Source organism: Myotis daubentonii, chromosome 5 (genome assembly GCF_963259705.1).
Source record: "Myotis daubentonii chromosome 5, mMyoDau2.1, whole genome shotgun sequence".
In the NCBI taxonomy this organism is placed as follows: Eukaryota; Metazoa; Chordata; class Mammalia; order Chiroptera; family Vespertilionidae; genus Myotis; species Myotis daubentonii.
The window spans coordinates 25,048,025-25,067,228 of record NC_081844.1 but is presented as its reverse complement, the minus strand read 5'-3'; the positions used below and the strand labels follow the sequence as shown (position 1 = coordinate 25,067,228).

At 40.5% G+C, this 19,204-nt stretch overlaps 1 protein-coding gene across 1 annotated transcript in view; it reads right to left on the bottom strand.

Annotated features, from left to right (window-relative positions):
- LOC132234981 (adhesion G protein-coupled receptor E2-like) overlaps nt 1-19,204 on the bottom strand; it is a 128,895-nt gene that overhangs the window by 85,801 nt on the left and 23,890 nt on the right. Inside the window, exons 12-17 of the mRNA XM_059696661.1 lie at nt 8,671-8,868; nt 8,108-8,343; nt 7,834-7,900; nt 7,481-7,572; nt 6,490-6,658; nt 6,294-6,404 (exon numbers count right to left, since the gene is read on the bottom strand). Of these exons, the coding sequence (XP_059552644.1) occupies nt 6,294-6,404; nt 6,490-6,658; nt 7,481-7,572; nt 7,834-7,900; nt 8,108-8,343; nt 8,671-8,868 (873 nt within the window). The remainder of the gene's footprint in view (nt 1-6,293; nt 6,405-6,489; nt 6,659-7,480; nt 7,573-7,833; nt 7,901-8,107; nt 8,344-8,670; nt 8,869-19,204) is intronic.

Here is a 19,204-nt window from a genome sequence, read left to right as displayed (position 1 = left end):
GGGGAGACAAAGAAACGACCAAAGGAAAGAAAAGGAAGAATTGCCAGAAAAGCAGCTAAGTGAAATAGAGGCATGCACTATGTCAGAGAGAGAATTCAGAAAAAGCGTCATACAGTTCATAAACTGGATGGATGAAAAAATCAACAACTTATGTTGATTAAGAATTAAGAAGACATAAAGAGTGATATAGCTGCAATAAAAAAAAAAAACACCATGGGAAGTTTCAGCAGTAGACTAGGAGAAGCGGAGGACTGAATTAGCGAATTAGAAGACAGGGAAGCAAAACACACCCAAACTGAACTGCAATTGGAGAAAAAATTAAAAGACAGGAGGAGAGCCTAAGGGAGCTTTGGGACAACATGAAACAAGGCAACATACAAATAATAGGGTTCCAGAATGACTGGAAGAGGAAAAGGGTTAGAAAACCTATTTAAAGAAATAATGTCAGAAAACTTCCTTGATGTGGCGAAGAAAAAAGTCACACAAGCACAGACAGTCCCAAACAAGATGAACCCGAAAAGAACCACACCAAGACACATCATAACTGTGATGGCAAACATTCAGGACAAAAAGAGAATCTTAATGGCTGCAAGAGAGAGAGAGACAGAAAGTTAAGTACAAGGGAACTCCCATTAGAATTCAGCAGTTCTCAACTTGTGGGTCGCAACCCCTATGGCAGTTGAACGACCCTTTTATAGGGTCGCCTAAGACCATCCTGCATATCAGATATTTACATTATGATCCATAACAGTAGCAAAATTACAGTTATGAAGTAGCAACGAAAATAATTTTATAGTTGGGGGTCACAACATGAGGAACTGTTTTAAGGGCCAGAAGGTTGAGAACCACGGCATTAGATTATCAATTGATTTCCCAACAGAAACACATCAGGCCAGAAAGGAATGGAAGGAAATTTACAAAGTGATGCAAAGCAAGGGAATGAATGCAAGAATACTCTATCCATCAATGCTATCATTCAAAATTGAAGGAGAAATAAGAAGCTTCACAGACAAAAAAAGGCTAAGGGAGTTTATCACTACCAAGCCAGCAATGCAAGAAATGCTAAAGGGACTGTTATAAAAAGAAGAAATAAAAAGGGAAGAAGAAACACAGACATAGACACACACACACAAAATGGCTACAAATAAGTACCTATCTATACTAATAAAAGCCTAGGTGGCATCACGCCCTCACATGCAACATCATCACAAGATGGCCACTAGAAGATGGCACCACAAGATGACTCCACAAAGATGGTCACTACAAGACGGCCACATGCACAGTGGAGGTGGGGCCCGGCGGCCGCTCCACGTGGTGAGGCCTGGGGGTCCCACAGCTCTGTGTGACAAGGAGGAGGCCAGTCCAGACATCTCCACCGCCTCACGCATAGGAGGCGTTTCCTGGTGGAGGAGGTGGGTCGCAGCAGGGGAGGGCAGTTGGGGCGATCAGGCTGGCAGGGGAGGGCAGTTGGGGTGATTGGGCTGGCAGCGGAGGGCAGATGTGGGTGATCGGGCCTGCAGGGGAGGGCAGTTGTGGGCAATTGAGCCAGCAGGGGAGGGCAGTTGGGGCGATCAGGCTGGCAAGGGAGGGCAGTTGTGGGCCATAGGGCTGGCAGGAGAGGGCAGTTGGGGGTCATCAGGCTGTCAGGGGAGAAGTTAGGCATCAATAATGCCAGCAGAGGAGCAGTTAGGGGGCGATCAGGCTGGTAGGCAGAAGTGGTTAGGGGCAATCAGGCAGGCAGGTGGGCAGGAGAGATGTTAGGAGCAAGCGGTCCCAGATTGGGAGAGGAATCCCCGATTGGAGAGGGATCCCAGATTGGACAGGGTGCAGGCTGGGCTGAGGGACACCAGTCCCCCGCCCCCATGCACGAATTTCATGGATGGGCCTCTAGTCAATAATAACTTTAAACGTAAATGGACTAAATGCTCCAATCAAAGGACATTGAGTGGCTGAATGGATAAAAAAAATGACCCATATATATGCTGTCTACAAGAGACCCAACTCAGAACAAGGAACTCACACCTACTGAAAGTGCATGATAGAAAAATATCTCTCAGGCAAATGGAAATGAAAAAAAAGCTGGGGTAGCAATACATATATGTGAAAAAATTGACCTCAAAGTGAAGGCCATAACAAGAGATAAGGAAGGCCACTTGATAATACTAAAGGTATTGATACAATAAGAGGATATAATCCTGGTAAACATATATAAATCCAATGAAGGAGCACCTAATACATTAAAAAAACTCCTGGAAGATATCAAGGGGAAATTGACACAATACAATCATAGTAGGGGACTTTAATGCCCCACTGACATCACTGGATAAATCATCTAGACAAAAAAATCAGCAAAGAAACAGCAATCCTAAATGACTCACTAGTTCAGGTGGACTTAATTGACATCTTCAGAACATTTCACCCCAAAGCCACAGACTATACATTCTTCTCAAGTGCACATGGGACATTTTCAAAGATAGACCAATATTGGGTCACAGGCAAAGTCTCTCCATATTCAAGAAGATTGAAATCATATCAGGCATCTTCTTAGATCACAATGGCATAAAGTTAGAAATAAACAACATTTAAAACAATAAAAAAATTTAAACAAAGCTGAATAGCATGTTATTAAACAATGATTGGGTTACCTAAGTGATCAACAAAGAAATTAAAAACATCCTGGAAATGAATGACAATGAAAACACAACAACCCCAAATCTTTGGAACACAATGAAAGCAATCCTGAGAGGGAAGTTTAGAGCTCTGCAAACCTACCTCAAAAAACAAGAAAAATGGTAATAAATCATCTAGCTCTACAACTTAAAGGTTTAGAAAGAGAGCAACAAGAAAAGCCCAGAGTGAGCAGAAGGAAGAGGATAATAAAGATCAGAGCAGAAATGAATGACATAGAGACCAAAAAAACAATACAAAAGATCAATGAAACCAAGAGCTGGTCCTTTGAAGGACAAAAAGATTGATGAACGTCTAGCCAGGCTCACTAAGAAGCAAAGAGAGAGGACCCAAATAAACAAAATCAGAAATGAAAGAGGCAAAATAACAACAGACCCCACAGAAATACAAAGGATTGCTAAAAAAAATACTATGAACAGCACTATTCCAACAAACTAGACAACCTAGAGGAAATGGACATATTCCTAGAAAAATACAACCTTCCAAAATTCAATCAGGAAGAATCTAAAATAGAAGCAGTCATTAAAAAGCTTCCAGCAAACAAAAGCCCAGGGCCAGACGGCTTCACTGGGGAGTTTAGCCAAACATTCAAAGAACTAAAACCTATCATCCTCAGACTAGTCCAAAAAATTCAAGAGGAAGGAACACTTCCAAGATCATTCTATGAAGCCAGCATTACCTTAATTCCAAAACCAGATAAAGACATTACAAAGAAAGAGAATTACAGGTCAATATCCCTCATAAACATAGATGCTAAAATCCTTAACAAAATTCTAGCAAATCTGATCCAACATTACATCAGAAAGATCATACACCATGACCAAGTAGGATTTATCCTGGGGATGCAAGGGATAGTACAATATCTACAAATCAAAAAATGTGATACATTACACAAATTGAAAGGCGAAAATCACATAGTCATATCAATCGATGCAGAAAAGGGATTTGACAAAATCCAACACCCTTTCTTGATAAAAACCTTCAGCAAAATGGGAATAGAGGGATCATACCTCAACATAATAAAAGCCATATATGACAAACCCACAGCCAACATCATACTCAATGGGCAAAAACTAAAGCCATTTCACCTAAGAACAGGAACAAGACAGGGATGCCCACTTTAACCACTACTGCTTGACATAGTACTGGAAGTGCTAGACATAGTGATCAGACAAGAAGAAAAAATAAAAGGCATCCAAATTAGAAAAGAAGAAGTAAAATTGTCATTATTTGCAGATGACATGATATTGTATATCAAAAACCCTAAAGATTCCATCAAAAAACTACTAGACTTAATAAATGAATTCGGCAGTGTAGCAGGATATAAAATTAACACCCAGAAATCTATGGCTTTTTTATACACCAATAATGAACTCACCGAAAGAGAAATTAAAAAAAAACCCAATCCTATTTACCATTACAACAAAAAAATTAAGATACCTAGGAATAAATGTAACCAAGGAGGTAAAGGACTTGTACTCAGAAAATTACAGGATGCTGAAAAAAAGAGATAGAGGAAAACATAAACAAATGGAAGAATATACTGTGTTCATGGATTGGTAGTATCAACATCATTAAAAATGTCCATACTGCCCAAAGCAATCTATAGATGCAATGCAATCCCCATTAAAATACCAATGGCATATTTCAAAGACCTAGAGCAAACTCTCTAAAAATTTATCTGGATTAAAAAAAGACCCCGATTAGCCACAGCAATAGTGAGAAAAAAGAACAATGTTGGAGGGATCACAATACCAGATATCAAGCTATCTTACAAAGCCACTGTTCTCAAAACTGCCTGGTACTGGCACAAGAACAGACATATAGACCATTGGAACAGAACAGAGAACCCAGCGATCAACCCAAGCCATTATGCTCAATTAATATTTGATAAAGGAGGCAAGAGCATACAATGGAGTCAAGACAGTCTCTTCAATAAATGGTGTTTGGGAAAATTCGACAGATACTTGCAAAAAAAAAGAATTAAACTAGAATACCAACTTACACCGTACACGAAAATAAATTCAAAATGGATAAGGACTTAAATGTAAGACGGGGAACCATAAAAATCTTTGAAGACTCCATAGGCAGCAAAATAGCAGACATATGTCGTACCAATATCTTTACTGATACAGTTCCTAGGGCAATGGAAACTAAGGAGAAAATTAACAAATGGGACCACATCAAAATAAAAGCTTCTGCACAGCAAAAGAAACCATCAACAATACAACAAGAAAGCCCACTGCATGGGAGAACATATTTGCCAATGTTATCGCTGTTAAGGGTTTAAAGTCCAAAATTTACAAAGAACTCATACAACTTAACAAAAGGAAGATAAACAACCCAAACAAAAAATGGACAATGGACCTAAATAGACACTTTTTGAAAGAGAACATACAGAAGGCCAAGAGACATATGGAAACATGCTCAAAGTCACTAATCATCTCGAGAGATTCAAATCAAAACGACAATGAGGTACCATGTCACACCTGTCAGAATGGCTATCATCAACAAATCAACAAAGGACAAGTGCTTGAGAGGATGCGGAGAAAAAGGATCCCTGGTGCACTGCTGGTGAGAATGCAGACTGGTGCAGCCACTATAGAGAACAGTATGGAGTTTCCTCAAAAATTAAAAATGAAACTTCCATTTGACCCAGTAATCCCATTTCTAGGAATGTATCCCAAGAAAACAGAAACACCAATCAGAAAGGATATATGCACCCCCATGTTCATAGCAGCACAATTTATAATAGCTAATATTTGGAAACAGCCTAAGTGCCCATCAGCAGACAAGTGGATTAGAAAACTGTGGTACATCTACACAATGAAATTTTACGCTGCTGTAAAAAAGAAGGAATTCGTATCATTTGCAACAGCATGGATGGAACTAGAGAGCATTATGCTAAGCAAAATAAGCCAGTCAGAGAAAGAGAAATATCACATGATCTCACTCATTTGTGAGATATAATGAACAACATAAACTGATGGGGAATAAAAGAACCAGAGATATAGAAGCATCAAACAGACTGTCCAACCTATGAGGGAAGGCAGGCGTGAGGCAGTAAGAGATCAACCAAAGGACTTGTACTCACGCATGTGAGTAAAACCAATGGACATAGACAGTAGGGCGTGAGGGCTTGTGCTTGGGTGAGGGGTGGCAGATAGAGGTCAATGGGGGGAAAAGGAGACTCATGTAATACTTTAAACAATAAAGAATTAAAGAAAATGAAATTTAAGGCATATGATACTTTAAAATAATATCAATCAGAGAAAGGAGAAATATGTACATATATGTATGGTTTAATGTACAAGGTTCATATTTGTAAGCCTAAAAAGATGTTATATATTTTAAATACAACTAAGGATAATTTTATTTTAAAAAAAGATTACTAATGTGTAAAAGTCAAGATGAACACAGTTCCTCTGAAATAAGAGCAACATATATATTTTCTAACTGAGACCATGGCTAATGGTTAAGGAGTCAAAGAGTAAATTCAGTGGGAGCCTTCCTAGGACGTCACTTACTATATACCCAGATTGTCCAGTGTGTTGGCATGAGGTACTCTATCAGTGAAGTGCTCTGGGAGGAATGCATGACCTTACCACATTGTGTTTAGGGACATCTGACATGGCTCTGCTGGAGAGTGTGTACTTCTCAGAGTCAGCTTTGGTTTTCCTGACTCCTTTCCACCATTTCCTGTATTGCTCCCGGACCTGCAGAGGCAAAGCATGCTCTGAGTCAGCTCACTGAGTGGAGTGAGAGTGGAATGAGTCCTGGGTGGGAGGTGGACAGTGGTACCTGCTGGTTGAGGAGACAGTACACCAGGAAGATGAAGACGCCCTGCAGGCTGTTGATGATGGTGAAGAGATAGGCCATGGCGTGAGCAGCTGGACCCACCTGCAGGATTCCCAGACACCATGTGCAGCCCAAGATGAAGAGCTGAGCTATCGCTTTAAATGTCAGCATCCTGGGTAGGAGGAGAAGAGAGGCCCATATGCATCCAGAACAATAGAAACAATGCTGTTCTCATCTCTACCCCATGAATGCTCCTGCTTTGCCCTATGGGTGATGAGTTCTTAGACTGCATTGGATCAGCTTTGACCTTTACTGTCAATGATTCTCCACAATAGAAATGCTACTTGGGTCCAGGATGGCATTTGGATTAAATTGAATTATGTAAGTTTCATAATGTAAGTTTCAAAAAAAAAAATCTATAATGCTTCATGGTGATGCCTAATTTTATTCAGCCAACATTGCTGAGTCTGTACTGTGTATCAGGAAGTGCTGGGCCTGGGCATTAAAAGTAACAGAGGCAAGATTTTTATTTTCATAAAGGTCACAGGCTATTGCAATGACTAATACAGCGGAATAATGACATGCAAAATTTAGAAAGGACACTGGAGAGGGGTGAGAGGGAGCCTGAACCGAGAGTGAGTATGAAAGTGTTGACTGGGTTGTGGGAGGAGTTACAGATTTTTTAAGGGCACACAGGTTCTTTGTACTTTTGTTGTAGGACTGCTGACAAAAGTCCAAAGAATGTTTATTAACAAATGTCAATTATTCCTTTTGCTGAGGGAGTTACAAGGAGATTAGAGAGAGAACATTGTGGCTGGGAAGTCAGCAGCCCACCACTGAATCCAAGCTGGTTGCCATGGGAGGACAGCTGCATCTCTTTACTCTGGGTTCCCTCAGAAGACCCTGAGAAGGGACTTCAGGGCTGCTGAGGCACATGGATTTGCTCTTGGGACCACACATGTCTGTGGGGTTGTCACCCTCTTCTCCATTTTACCTTGTATTCTTGAGGGTGGACACATCACTGTTGAGCGAAGAGAGTTTGCTTTTCAAAATCCAGAGGGTCATCAGAAAGAAAGCTAGATTGACCTTCAGGAAAACACACAAGGTTTAGTGAATAACATTTTAGTTTGTTATCTGTAGTCTAGCCCGTCCAACAGAAATTCCACATTTAAGAACTTTTCATATTTTGTAACAGTGATAGAGTTTGTAGTTTTAGGAGCAGTCTTAGAAAACCAAAGCAAACCCAAGACAACCCAGGGACATTCTTGCTCATGTCATCCTTTTGCCTCGTTATAAGTCTAATGACCCTCAGCTGAGTGTTAAGGATGCTCTGATGTTTTCACTCACAAAGAGGATGGCACAGACTGGTCCGAGGAAGCCCCATATAAATCCCTTTTCTGGGTGGAGCCAGCAGCTAAGAAAGAGAAAGAATTAAAACTGTAATGGTCCTTAGACATGTAGAACAATTATTCAAATTCATTCATTCATTCATCAACAAACATTGAGTGTCTCTTCTGTGATAGGTGTTCTCGTTGGCTCTGAAGATACAGTCATGGAGAAAGTAAGTATGCTCTTCAATCCCACACATCTCACAGATAAAGAAACGGGAATTTGCTCTTACCGTGTAGGTGTTCCATAAAGGCAAGGCCTGGATGCTGCAGAAATGGCCACAATCACAGCTGGGACTCCGTAGCCCACAGGGAGCATGAACTTCCTCATGAACCTGCTCACATTGGAGTAGTTGACCACCGTCAGGTTGCGTGCGGTGAGGAAGAGGTGCAGGCCCTCCAGCAGCATCCAGGTGAAGGAGGCCAGGTAGAGATAGTGTAAGGCACCCGCGATGATGGCGCACAGCACCTGGGGGAGAAGTAAGAGTCACTAGGTGGGATTGTCAGGGTGGAGCATGGCCCCAGGACCTCTCCTATACTTTGCCATTTGGGAGAACTCTGTTGTATATAAAGGAATTGTCAAAAGAAGGTAATATATATTTAATAAAAATATATTTAAAAGAAGAAAGAAAAGGAGAAGATATGATTTCTAGTTGGGTCAATGTGAAATTGGATACTCATCCCTCTAATCTTCCCAGAACCCAAGGTCATATTATTAAAGTGTCCAATGCACCATGGTCCCATATATTCCTCATTCCATAATCAGGGCATGCATCCTTTGGGACAGTGTCAGTACCTTGTTCTTAGTTCTGTCAATGGCCTTGAGGAAGAGCAGGTGGGCCAGGAAGAGGCAGAGTGAGAGCTGCAGGTGGACTGAGGTGCTGGTGTTCTGGATGGCTTTGCACAGCAGGAAGGTGAGGGCCGCCAGGAGGAGGCACAGCAGAGAGAGGCTCAGCCCCACATAGGTGATCACAACCAAGGCGGGATCCTCTTCCTGGGACCCAGCAATGAGGAGAAAGCAGTCACACTCACCTAATCTTGGTTAATGACCCTTCTACCATTTTCAGTTTTGGGTAGGGTACAAAAAAATTCAGAGTGCAGGAGCCAGGTGAATTTGTGATGTTTATGGTCACTGTTAGAATTCTAGGGGGTCCTGAACTGATTAATTCAGACCCTGTAAAAATTGAGGAATAAGAGAGTCCTCATTTAGGACCAAACCCTGGAAATCATAAGGTTGATTTTCCTTCATAACTAAGCTTATAGTTTATCATGTGACAGTCACAGAGGTGCACGGCTCTGTGTTGAGCACCATCCTCCATCCCCATGAAGTGATACTGTGTGACAGAGTCTGTATCCGGAGACCCAATGTCCAGGGATTAACTCCTCACCTTGGACTTACTCGCCTCATCCCTGCAACACCTGTTCTTTATAGATTTAAATCCTTGGTTAAAAAAGGAAAAGTACTGATGATGGTGGTAGGTTAAATTAATATTTCCTACCTATTATTTACCATTTATTTATTTATTTTAAAATATATTTTTAATTGATTTCAGAGAGGAAGGGAGTGAGAGATAGATAGAAACATCAATGATGAGAGAAAATCATTGATCAGCTGCCTCCGGCACGCCCCCTACTGGGGTTTAAGCCTGTAACCCAGGCATGTGCCCTTGACCAGAATCAAACCTGGGACCCTTTAGTCCACAAGCTGATGCTCTATCCACTGAGACAAACTGGCTAGGGCTCCAGCCTATTTTTTAAAGATTAAATTTTTCCCTGTCTGCTTTTTCAAATCATCTTAAATCCATAATGATAAATTTCAAAAATTAACTTTGGTGTAAGTAGGTGAGAGAAGAAAGAGAGAGAGAGAGAGAGAGAGAGAGAGAGAGAGAGAGAGAAGAAATATGAAAGTAATAAAGAATATGAAAGTTAAATGTTCAAAGTTGGTGTATCTGATAAAGAGCAATATGGTATTATTTACACTATTTTTATTATTGCAATAAATCTGAAAGATTGACATTATTTTCTAAGTAAATATTTGAAAATAAATAGTAAGCTCTCCAGGTGATTTTGACACATACTAGGTTTTGAGCATCTTTGGTATAAGGAAAGAAACTAACTTCTCTACCAGATAAAGAGCTCCCAAATCCATAAGAAATGTTTCAACAGGCCAATAGAGAAATGGACTGAAAGATGAACAACTTGTTTCCAGAAACAGAAATACAAATCGCATTTAAATGAAGATATTCCATTCCATTCCATTCATAATGAAAGACATACAAATTTCCTAATATAACAATATATGTTATATTTGACTCTCAGATGGATAAAGATCCAAAACTTTGATAATGACCTTGTGAGAGTGTGAGGAATCATACAGCTTCAAGTAATGCTAATACGAGTGTTCACATGTGTGACCTCTATACGCTAAAATATGGAAATATCTACCAATATAGGTCAGGGATAAGTAACCCATCTAAAGGTAATATTTTATTTTATGCTTTCACCTAAACAATTTACTCTTTCTGCCTTTTTGTATATACTTCTTGCCTTAAAACACAGTATTAAGGATGAAGACATCCTGTTATGCAATACCCATATCTTTTTTTCTTTTTCTTTCTCTTTTTCTTTTCTTAAGAGATGAGCAGTGCAATTTAGAGATATATCAGCATTCCATATTTGGAATAGGGAAGTATTTTCAATGTCATTTACTATCATAAGTGTTGAGAAAAATCTTTGGTTTCCACATTTAAAAATACTGATGAAAATCACCTCTTTCTTCATTTAATAAAAGTCAGGTTAAAACACTTCAATATACTTTAGATCTGTTTCGTAAGCATCACCTGAGGAAATACTACAAGGATGGCATTAACACATTTAACAGATTTGGAGGTAAGTCTACCAGTGAATCTTGGAGCCGTGTCTCTAGGTGTCAGTGTGCATGCATGCAAGTGTGAGTCACTCTTTGCTTTGCAGAGGCCAAATAACTGAGGTGTGCCAAGCAGTTAGCACATTCTTATTAGAGTTCTTAAGTCACCAGGGGAAATAAACTTTTCACTGTACCATTAAAAAAATTTGGGAGAACCAAGATGGCGGCGATATAGGCAGACGTGTCCCAGGTCGTGTCCCGGAGCAAATGGAATGAACAGCTGAAACTAGTAACACCCACACCGAATTGGCGAAATTGCTCAGCTGGTGAGAGGGTTTGCAGCCAGGAAGAGCAGAACTCCCCTGGAAAGGTAAAAAAAACCAGGGATTTGGGCAGGAAAGTTTGCCAGACCTCTGAGCCCAGAGAGTCGGAGGGAGACCGCGTGGCAGACAGCCGCGTCCCCTGGGACAGGCACAGCCCCTGACGGGGGAAAGGAGAACCGCGGGATTCCTGGCGCCGCCAGGGAAATTGAGAGCTGGGTTCTGTGACCGCGGAGGACTGAGCCTAAAGGGGGCAGCCTGAAGAGCTGACCTGACCATACAGTCCCGGTAAGAGAAGAAGCTTACAGAAACCAAGCCTTCCCCGTTTGCGCGGCCGGCGTTTGTCTGTTTTCAATGAATCCTGTTCATGGGACATTTCGGATACAGACACTCACCTGTGCTGAAGAGAGGGAGAGTGTGCTGAGGAGTGGAATCTGGGGAGAGACTGGGGAGAGAGGGGGAGCCGGGAGAGGTGGCAGCGAATTGAGTGCTGAGACACCCCTGAGCCCAAGACTGGGGCAGCCATTCTCTCCAGAGAGTGAGGCTCCTCCCCCCGGCCCCCAGGCAAGGAGCACAGCCACACCCAGATTCCACCCTGTACGAGATCAAGGATTAAAATAACCTTATCAGTCCCTGGGAGTTAACAGGGTCTGGCCTATAGAGGGATTTTCAATCCCAGCAACAACATAGCACCGGTAACTAACTATTACACAGTCAGCTCTGGGCAGTGAACTTCCACTGGAAAGAGAGGCCCTATAGCCCCAGAGGCCAACCCCAGAACACTGCCACCCAGAGGCTGACCCACAAACTGACTCTTTGCTAAACACAAAATAAGGCAGTCTGGGAAATAAATGCGACCTGCTTTAAAATAAGGACTGTGGTTCACAACACAGAGGAACAGTATATCGCAGGGAAACTCAACACTCTCCTGAATACCTGGAAGGTCTAAGGCGAGCCACACTGAAGAATAGAAGAACCGAAGGACCTTCACTACTGCATTTTTTTTTCTTTTTTCACTTTTTAACTAAGAAATCAATTTTTTTTTAATTTTTTTTTTCTGTTCTTTTTTTCTTTTTCTTTTTCCATCACCTGATTTTACCCTTTTAATTACTACCTTCTTATTTTTTAACCAGTATTATTACTGCTACCATTTTACCATTTTTTAAAGTGCCATTTTATTTTCTCTTTATTTTATTTTGGGATTAGTGTTCTCCATTCTATTTTCATTGTTATATTATTGGTTGTTTCTAGTTTGCATTCATATCCAGGGAGCTGTTGCTGGAATTTGTTGGGATTAATGGCTGTTCTATAGGAGTATTCTCCTCATATAAAAAGTCTCTTCCCCTCTTCCACTTCATTCTCTCTTTTTGCTCTTTTTTTTTTCTTTTCTTTTCTCGCTTTTATTTTCCCCCCTCCTTTTTCCCGATTTCATTTGTGCACTCCTTTTTTTGGTCCCTACTTTTCTTTTCTTTTTTTTCTTTTATCTTTTTCTCTTCCTTCTTCCTTATCCCCTAATTCTCTTAATTCAGGTGGTCACGTTTATTTGGAGTTATTAATATCGTGAATATATTTGTGTAGAGTGCCTGGTACGTGGTGCCTTGTTGTGCTGTATTTTGTGCCTTTAAATCAATGCAGCAGATCCAAGCAACAGCAACCTCCTGAGCACCACATCCTCTGCTGAGGAACAGCAGCTGTACGTGAAACCTCGCCCCACCAGCCAGAAGAGCCACCACAGCTGTGAACAGCACCCACCAGAGGAGCTGCTGCCAACTGAAGAGCAGCAGCTACCGCAACCGCCCGAAGAGCAACCACAGACCAAGGAGTCACTGCCACCCAGGGAGCAACCACTGAACGACTCAACATCTAGATATGTCAGTGAGATCAAACATGGGTAGACAAAGAAACCCCCAAAGGAAAGAGAAGGAGGACTCTCCAGAAAAGCAGCTAAGTAATACAGAGGCATGCAACATGACAGATAAAGAATTCAGAATAAGGGTCCTAGAGTGCATAAACCGGATGGAGGAAAAAATCGACAACCTCTGCAAGAAGCAAGAAGAAACAGATGAAAAAATCGATAACATATGGAAGAAGCTAGAAGAAACAGATGAAAAAATCGATAACATATGGAAGAAGCTAGAAGAAACAGATGAAAAAATCAACAACTTAAGTAAGACCCAAGAAGAAATGAAGAGTGATATAGCTGCAATGAAAAACTCCATTGAAAGTATCAACAGTAGACTAGGAGAAGCGGAGGACCGAATTAGTGAATTAGAAGACAAGGAAGCAAAACACACCCAAAATGTACTGCAATTGGAGAAAAAAATTAAAAGACAGGAGGAGAGCCTAAGGGAGCTTTGGGACAACATGAAACGAAACAACATACGAATAATAGGAGTACCAGAACAACAGAAGGATGAACAAGGATTAGAAAACCTACTTGAAGAAATAATATCAGAAAACTTTCCTGAGGTGGGGAAGAAAAAAGTCACACAAGCCCAGAGAGTCCCAAACAAGGTGAACCCGAAAAGACCCACACCAAGACACATCATAATCACCATGGCAAATGTTCAGGACAAAGAGAGAATCTTACAGGCTGCAAGAGAGAGACGGAAAGTTACATACAAGGGATCTCCCATTAGACTGTCAAATGATTTCTCAACAGAAACACATCAGGCCAGAAAAGAATGGACTGAAATTTACAAAGTGATGCAAAGCAAAGGACTGAATCCAAGAATACTCTATCCAGCAAGGCTATCATTCAAACTTGAAGGGGAAATAAGAAGCTTCACAGACAAAAAAAGGCTAAGGGAGTTTGTCACCACCAAGCCAGCAATGCAAGGAATGCTAAAGGGACTGGTATAAAAAGAAGAAATAAAAAGCTCAGAAAGAAAACAGCCACACACACACACACAAAAAGAAATGGCTACAAACAAGTACCTTTCAATAATAACTTTAAACGTAAACGGACTAAATGCTCCAACCAAAAGACATCGAGTGGCTGAATGGATAAAAAAACATGACCCATACATCTGCTGTCTACAAGAAACCCACCTCATTAGAAGGGACTCACACAGACTGAAAGTGAAAGGATGGAAAAATATCTTTCAGGCAAATGGAAAGGAAAAGAAAGCTGGGGTAGCAATACTTATATCGGACAAAATAGACCTCAAAGTGAAGGCCTTAACAAGAGATAAGGAAGGCCACTTCATAATACTAAAGGGATCAATACAACAAGAAGATATAACCCTGGTAAACATATATGCACCCAATGTAGGAGCACCCAAATTCATAAAAATACTCCTGGAAGATATCAAAGGAGAGATCGACAACAATACAATCATAGTAGGGGACTTTAATACACCATTGACAGCACTGGATAAGTCCTATAGACAAACAATCAGCAAAGATACAGCAATCCTAAATGACTCACTAGATCAGATGGACTTAATAGACATCTTCAGAACACTTCACCCCAAAGCCAGGGAATATACGTTCTTCTCAGGTGCTCATGGGACATATTCAAAAATAGACCACATATTGGGTCACAAGCAAAGTATCCCCAAATTCAAGAAGATTGAAATCATAAAAAGCGTCTTCGCAGACCACGATGGCATAATATTAGAAATAAACTACAATAAAAACAACCCAAAATACTCAAATACCTGGAAGCTGAATAGCATGCTATTAAATATTGATTGGGTTACCAATGAGATCAAAGAAGAAATTAAAAACATCCTGGAAACGAATGACAATGAAAACACAACAATCCAAAACCTATGGGACACAATGAAAGCAGTCCTGAGAGGGAAGTTTATAGCTCTACAGGCCTATCTCAAAAAACAAGAAAAAATGGTAGTAAATCATCTAACTCTACAACTCAAAGAATTAGAAAGAGAGCAACAAGAAAACCCCAGAGTGAGCAGAAGGAAGGAGATAATAAAGATTAGAGCAGAAATAAATGACATAGAGACCAAAAAAACAATACAGAAAATCAATGAAACCAAGAGCTGGTTCTTTGAAAGGATAAACAAGATTGACAAACCTCTAGCCAGACTCACCAAGAAGCAGAGAGAGAGGACCCAAATAAATAAAATCAGAAACGATAGAGGCGAAATAACAACAGACCCCACAGAAATACAAATGATTGTTAAAAAATACTATGGACAGCTCTACTCCAACAAACTAGACAACATGGAGGAAATGGACAAATTCCTAGAAAAATACAACATTCCAAAACTCAATCAGGAAGAATCTAAAAATCTCAACAGGCCAATAACTATGGAAGAAATTGAAGCAGTCATCAAAAAGCTTCCACCAAACAAAAGCCCAGGACCAGACGGCTTCACAGGGGAGTTTTACCAAACATTCAAGGAAGAACTAAAACCTATCCTCCTCAGACTACTACAAAAAATTCAAGAGGAAGGAACACTTCCAAGCTCATTCTATGAAGCCAGCATCACCCTAATACCAAAACCAGGTAAAGACAACACAATGAAAGAGAATTACAGGCCAATATCCCTCATGAACATAGATGCCAAAATCCTCAACAAAATCTTAGCAAATCGGATCCAGCAGTACATCAGAAAGATCATACACCATGACCAAGTAGGATTTATCCCAGGGATGCAAGGATGGTACAATATCTGCAAATCAATAAATGTGATACATCACATAAACAAATTGAAAGAAAAAAACCACATGGTCATATCAATTGATGCAGAAAAAGCATTTGACAAAATTCAACACCCATTTTTGATAAAAACTCTCAGCAAGGTGGGAGTAGAAGGATCATACCTCAACATAATAAAAGCCATATATGACAGGCCCACAGCCAACATCATACTCAATGGACAAAAACTAACACCATTTCCCCTAAGAACAGGAACAAGACAGGGATGCCCCCTCTCACCACTCCTGTTCAACATAGTACTGGAAGTGTTAGCCATTGCAATTCGGCAAGAAGAAGAAATAAAAGGCATCCAAATTGGAAAAGAGGAAGTAAAACTGTCCTTATTTGCAGACGACATGATATTATACATACAAAACCCTAGAGATTCCATCAAAAAGCTACTAGACTTAATACATGAATTTGGCAATGTAGCAGGATACAAAATTAACCCCAAGGAATCTGAGGCATTTCTATACACCAATAGTGAACTTTCAGAAAGAGAGATTATAAAAACAATCCCGTTTACCATTGCACCAAAAAAAATTAAGCTACCTAGGAATAAACTTAACTAAAGAGGTAAAAGACCTATATGCAGAAAACTACAGGACGTTGAAAAAAGATATAGAGGAAGACATAAACAGATGGAAGAACATACCGTGTTCATGGATTGGTAGAATCAACATCATTAAAATGTCCATACTACCCAAAGCAATCTATAAATTCAACGCACTTCCCATTAAAATACCAACGGCATACTTCAGAGATCTAGAACAAACTCTCCAAAAATTCATCTGGAATAAAAAAAGACCCCGAATAGCTGCAGCAATCCTGAAAAAGAACAAAGTAGGTGGGATCTCAATACCAGATATCAAGTTGTATTACAAAGCCACTGTTCTCAAAACTGCCTGGTACTGGCACAAGAATAGGCATATAGATCAATGGAATAGAATAGAGACCCCAGAAATCGGCCTGAACCAATATGCTCAATTAATATTTGACAAAGGAGGCAAGAACATACAATGGAGCCAAGATAGTCTCTTCAATAAATGGTGCTGGGAAAATTGGACAGATATATGCAAGAAAATGAAACTAGACCACCAACTTACACCATACACAAAAATAAACTTAAAATGGATAAAGGACTTAAATGTACGACGGGAAACCATAAAAATTCTAGAAGAATCCAAAGGCAACAAAATCTCAGACATATCCCGAAGCAATTTCTTCACTGATACAGCTCCTAGGGCACTTGAAACTAAAGAAAAAATGAACAAATGGGACTACATCAAAATAAAAAGCTTCTGCACAGCAAAAGAAACCATCAACAAAACAACGAGAAAACATATTTGCCAATGACATATCTGATAAGGGCTTAATCTCCAAAATTTATAGGGAACTCATACAACTTAACAAAAGAAAGATAAACAATCCAATCAAAAAATGGGCAAAGAACCTAAATAGACACCTTTCAAAAGAGGACATCCAGAAAGCCAAGAGACATATGAAAACATGCTCAAAGTCACTAATCTTCCGAGAGATGCAAATCAAAACAACAATGAGGTACCATCTCACACCTGTCAGAATGGCTATCATCAACAAATCAACAAACGACAAGTGCTGGAGAGGATGTGGAGAAAAAGGAACACTTGTGCACTGCTGGTGGGAATGCAGACTGGTGCAGCCACTATGGAAGACAGTATGGAGTTTCCTTAAAAAACTGAAAATGGAACTCCCATTTGACCCTGTGATCCCACTTCTAGGAATATATCCCAAGAAACCAGAAACACCAATCAGAAAGGATATATGCACCCCTATGTTCATAGCAGCACAATTCACCATAGCTAAGATCTGGAAACAGCCTAAGTGCCCATCAGTAGATGAATGGATTAGAAAACTGTGGTACATCTACACGATGGAATACTATGCTGCTGTAAAAAGGAAGGAACTCTTACCATTTGCAACGGCATGGATGGAACTGGAGAGCATTATGCTAAGTGAAATAAGCCAGTCAATAAAGGAAAAATACCACATGATCTCACTCATTCATGGACAATAGAGACCATTATAAACTTTTGAACAATAATAGATACAGAGGCAGAGCTGCCTCAAACAGATTGTCAAACTGCAGCGGGAAGGCCAGGGAGGGTTGGGGGGCAGGAGGTAGGGGGGTAAGAGATCAACTAAAGGACTTGTATGCATGCATATAAGTATAACCAATGGACATAAGACACTGGGGGATAGGGGAGGCTAGGGGACTGTCTAGGGCGGGGGGATAAAATGGATACATATGTAATACCCTTTGTAATACTTTAAGCAATAAAAAAAAATTTGACATAGTATGCATACTAACTAGATACTCAAACAGGAAAACAATGCAGTGTGTCTAAATAATTACAACTTTATTTTTAGTAGGAAATGATCATGAAACAAAATTCCCACTATGAAAAGATTTGATATGTAATTTACAGCACACGCATACAATGAAATGTGATGGCAAAAAATAATGGAATGTCTTTTTGTAGATTAGAATAGAATAATCTTTTTGAGATAATAAAAAACAAAATGCACAGCCATGAAAAATAACACTATGTGAGTAAAAAAAGAGGGACAAAGAATAAATACAAGTGACATCAGAGTAATGGCATCATGAGAGAGGCCCTTGTCCTCTGCCTCTGAAATTTCAAGAAGTTAACCAACTATAATTCAACATTCAAATCCCTGCTCAACACGGATGCATGCCTAAGAGACCCGGGCTTTGAAACATCTAAAAGTGGGCAACCAGGAATAAATGGGGAGATGAGAAGAGAGGACCTGCAGATGCAGCGCCTGGCTGGCTGGGAGAGGGGAATATCTGGCGGTAGTAGGTGCTTCCTTTGGCCAGGAGTAACAGAGAGCTGCAGGGACTCTGGGAGTCCTGGGGTGCAGCCCAGCAGTGTGAGCTGTGAGGGAGTGTCTGAGTCAGCAGGTTCCTGACAGAGCACGTGGTTCCGCCATGCGGCTCCCCAGTGTCCAGCTGGTCGTGGTGTTTCACACAAAGAAACAAAACCACGGAGCCCTGCCTCTACTTGGATTTCCAAACCTCACCTCCCTTTGCCTTTGGAATTGGGTCCAGGAGCATACTATCTGTAAACCAAGAGCTATTGCAGGAAAACCGCTGTTTCCCTCTGTGACATCCCCAGGAGATGTGCTTGGGGTGGAACCCCATAGAGGTCAGGAGTTACCATTATGGTAAGGGCAAAACAAAACCCATACCCAAGCAGCATAGCTGTACTGTCTTACAGAAGCAGCAGTGGTTCAAGACTTGGAGATCACAGAGGTAAAACAATGTTGCAATTCAGCACAACCTACTGGAAAATATTAGAAAGACCTCTTCAGAGATAAATGCATAAGCAAAGGAGGACAGCAAATACCACGAACAAGGTAAGTAATGGGGATGACCAGAAAGAAAATGTAAAATCTCCAGAAAGCAAGCTGG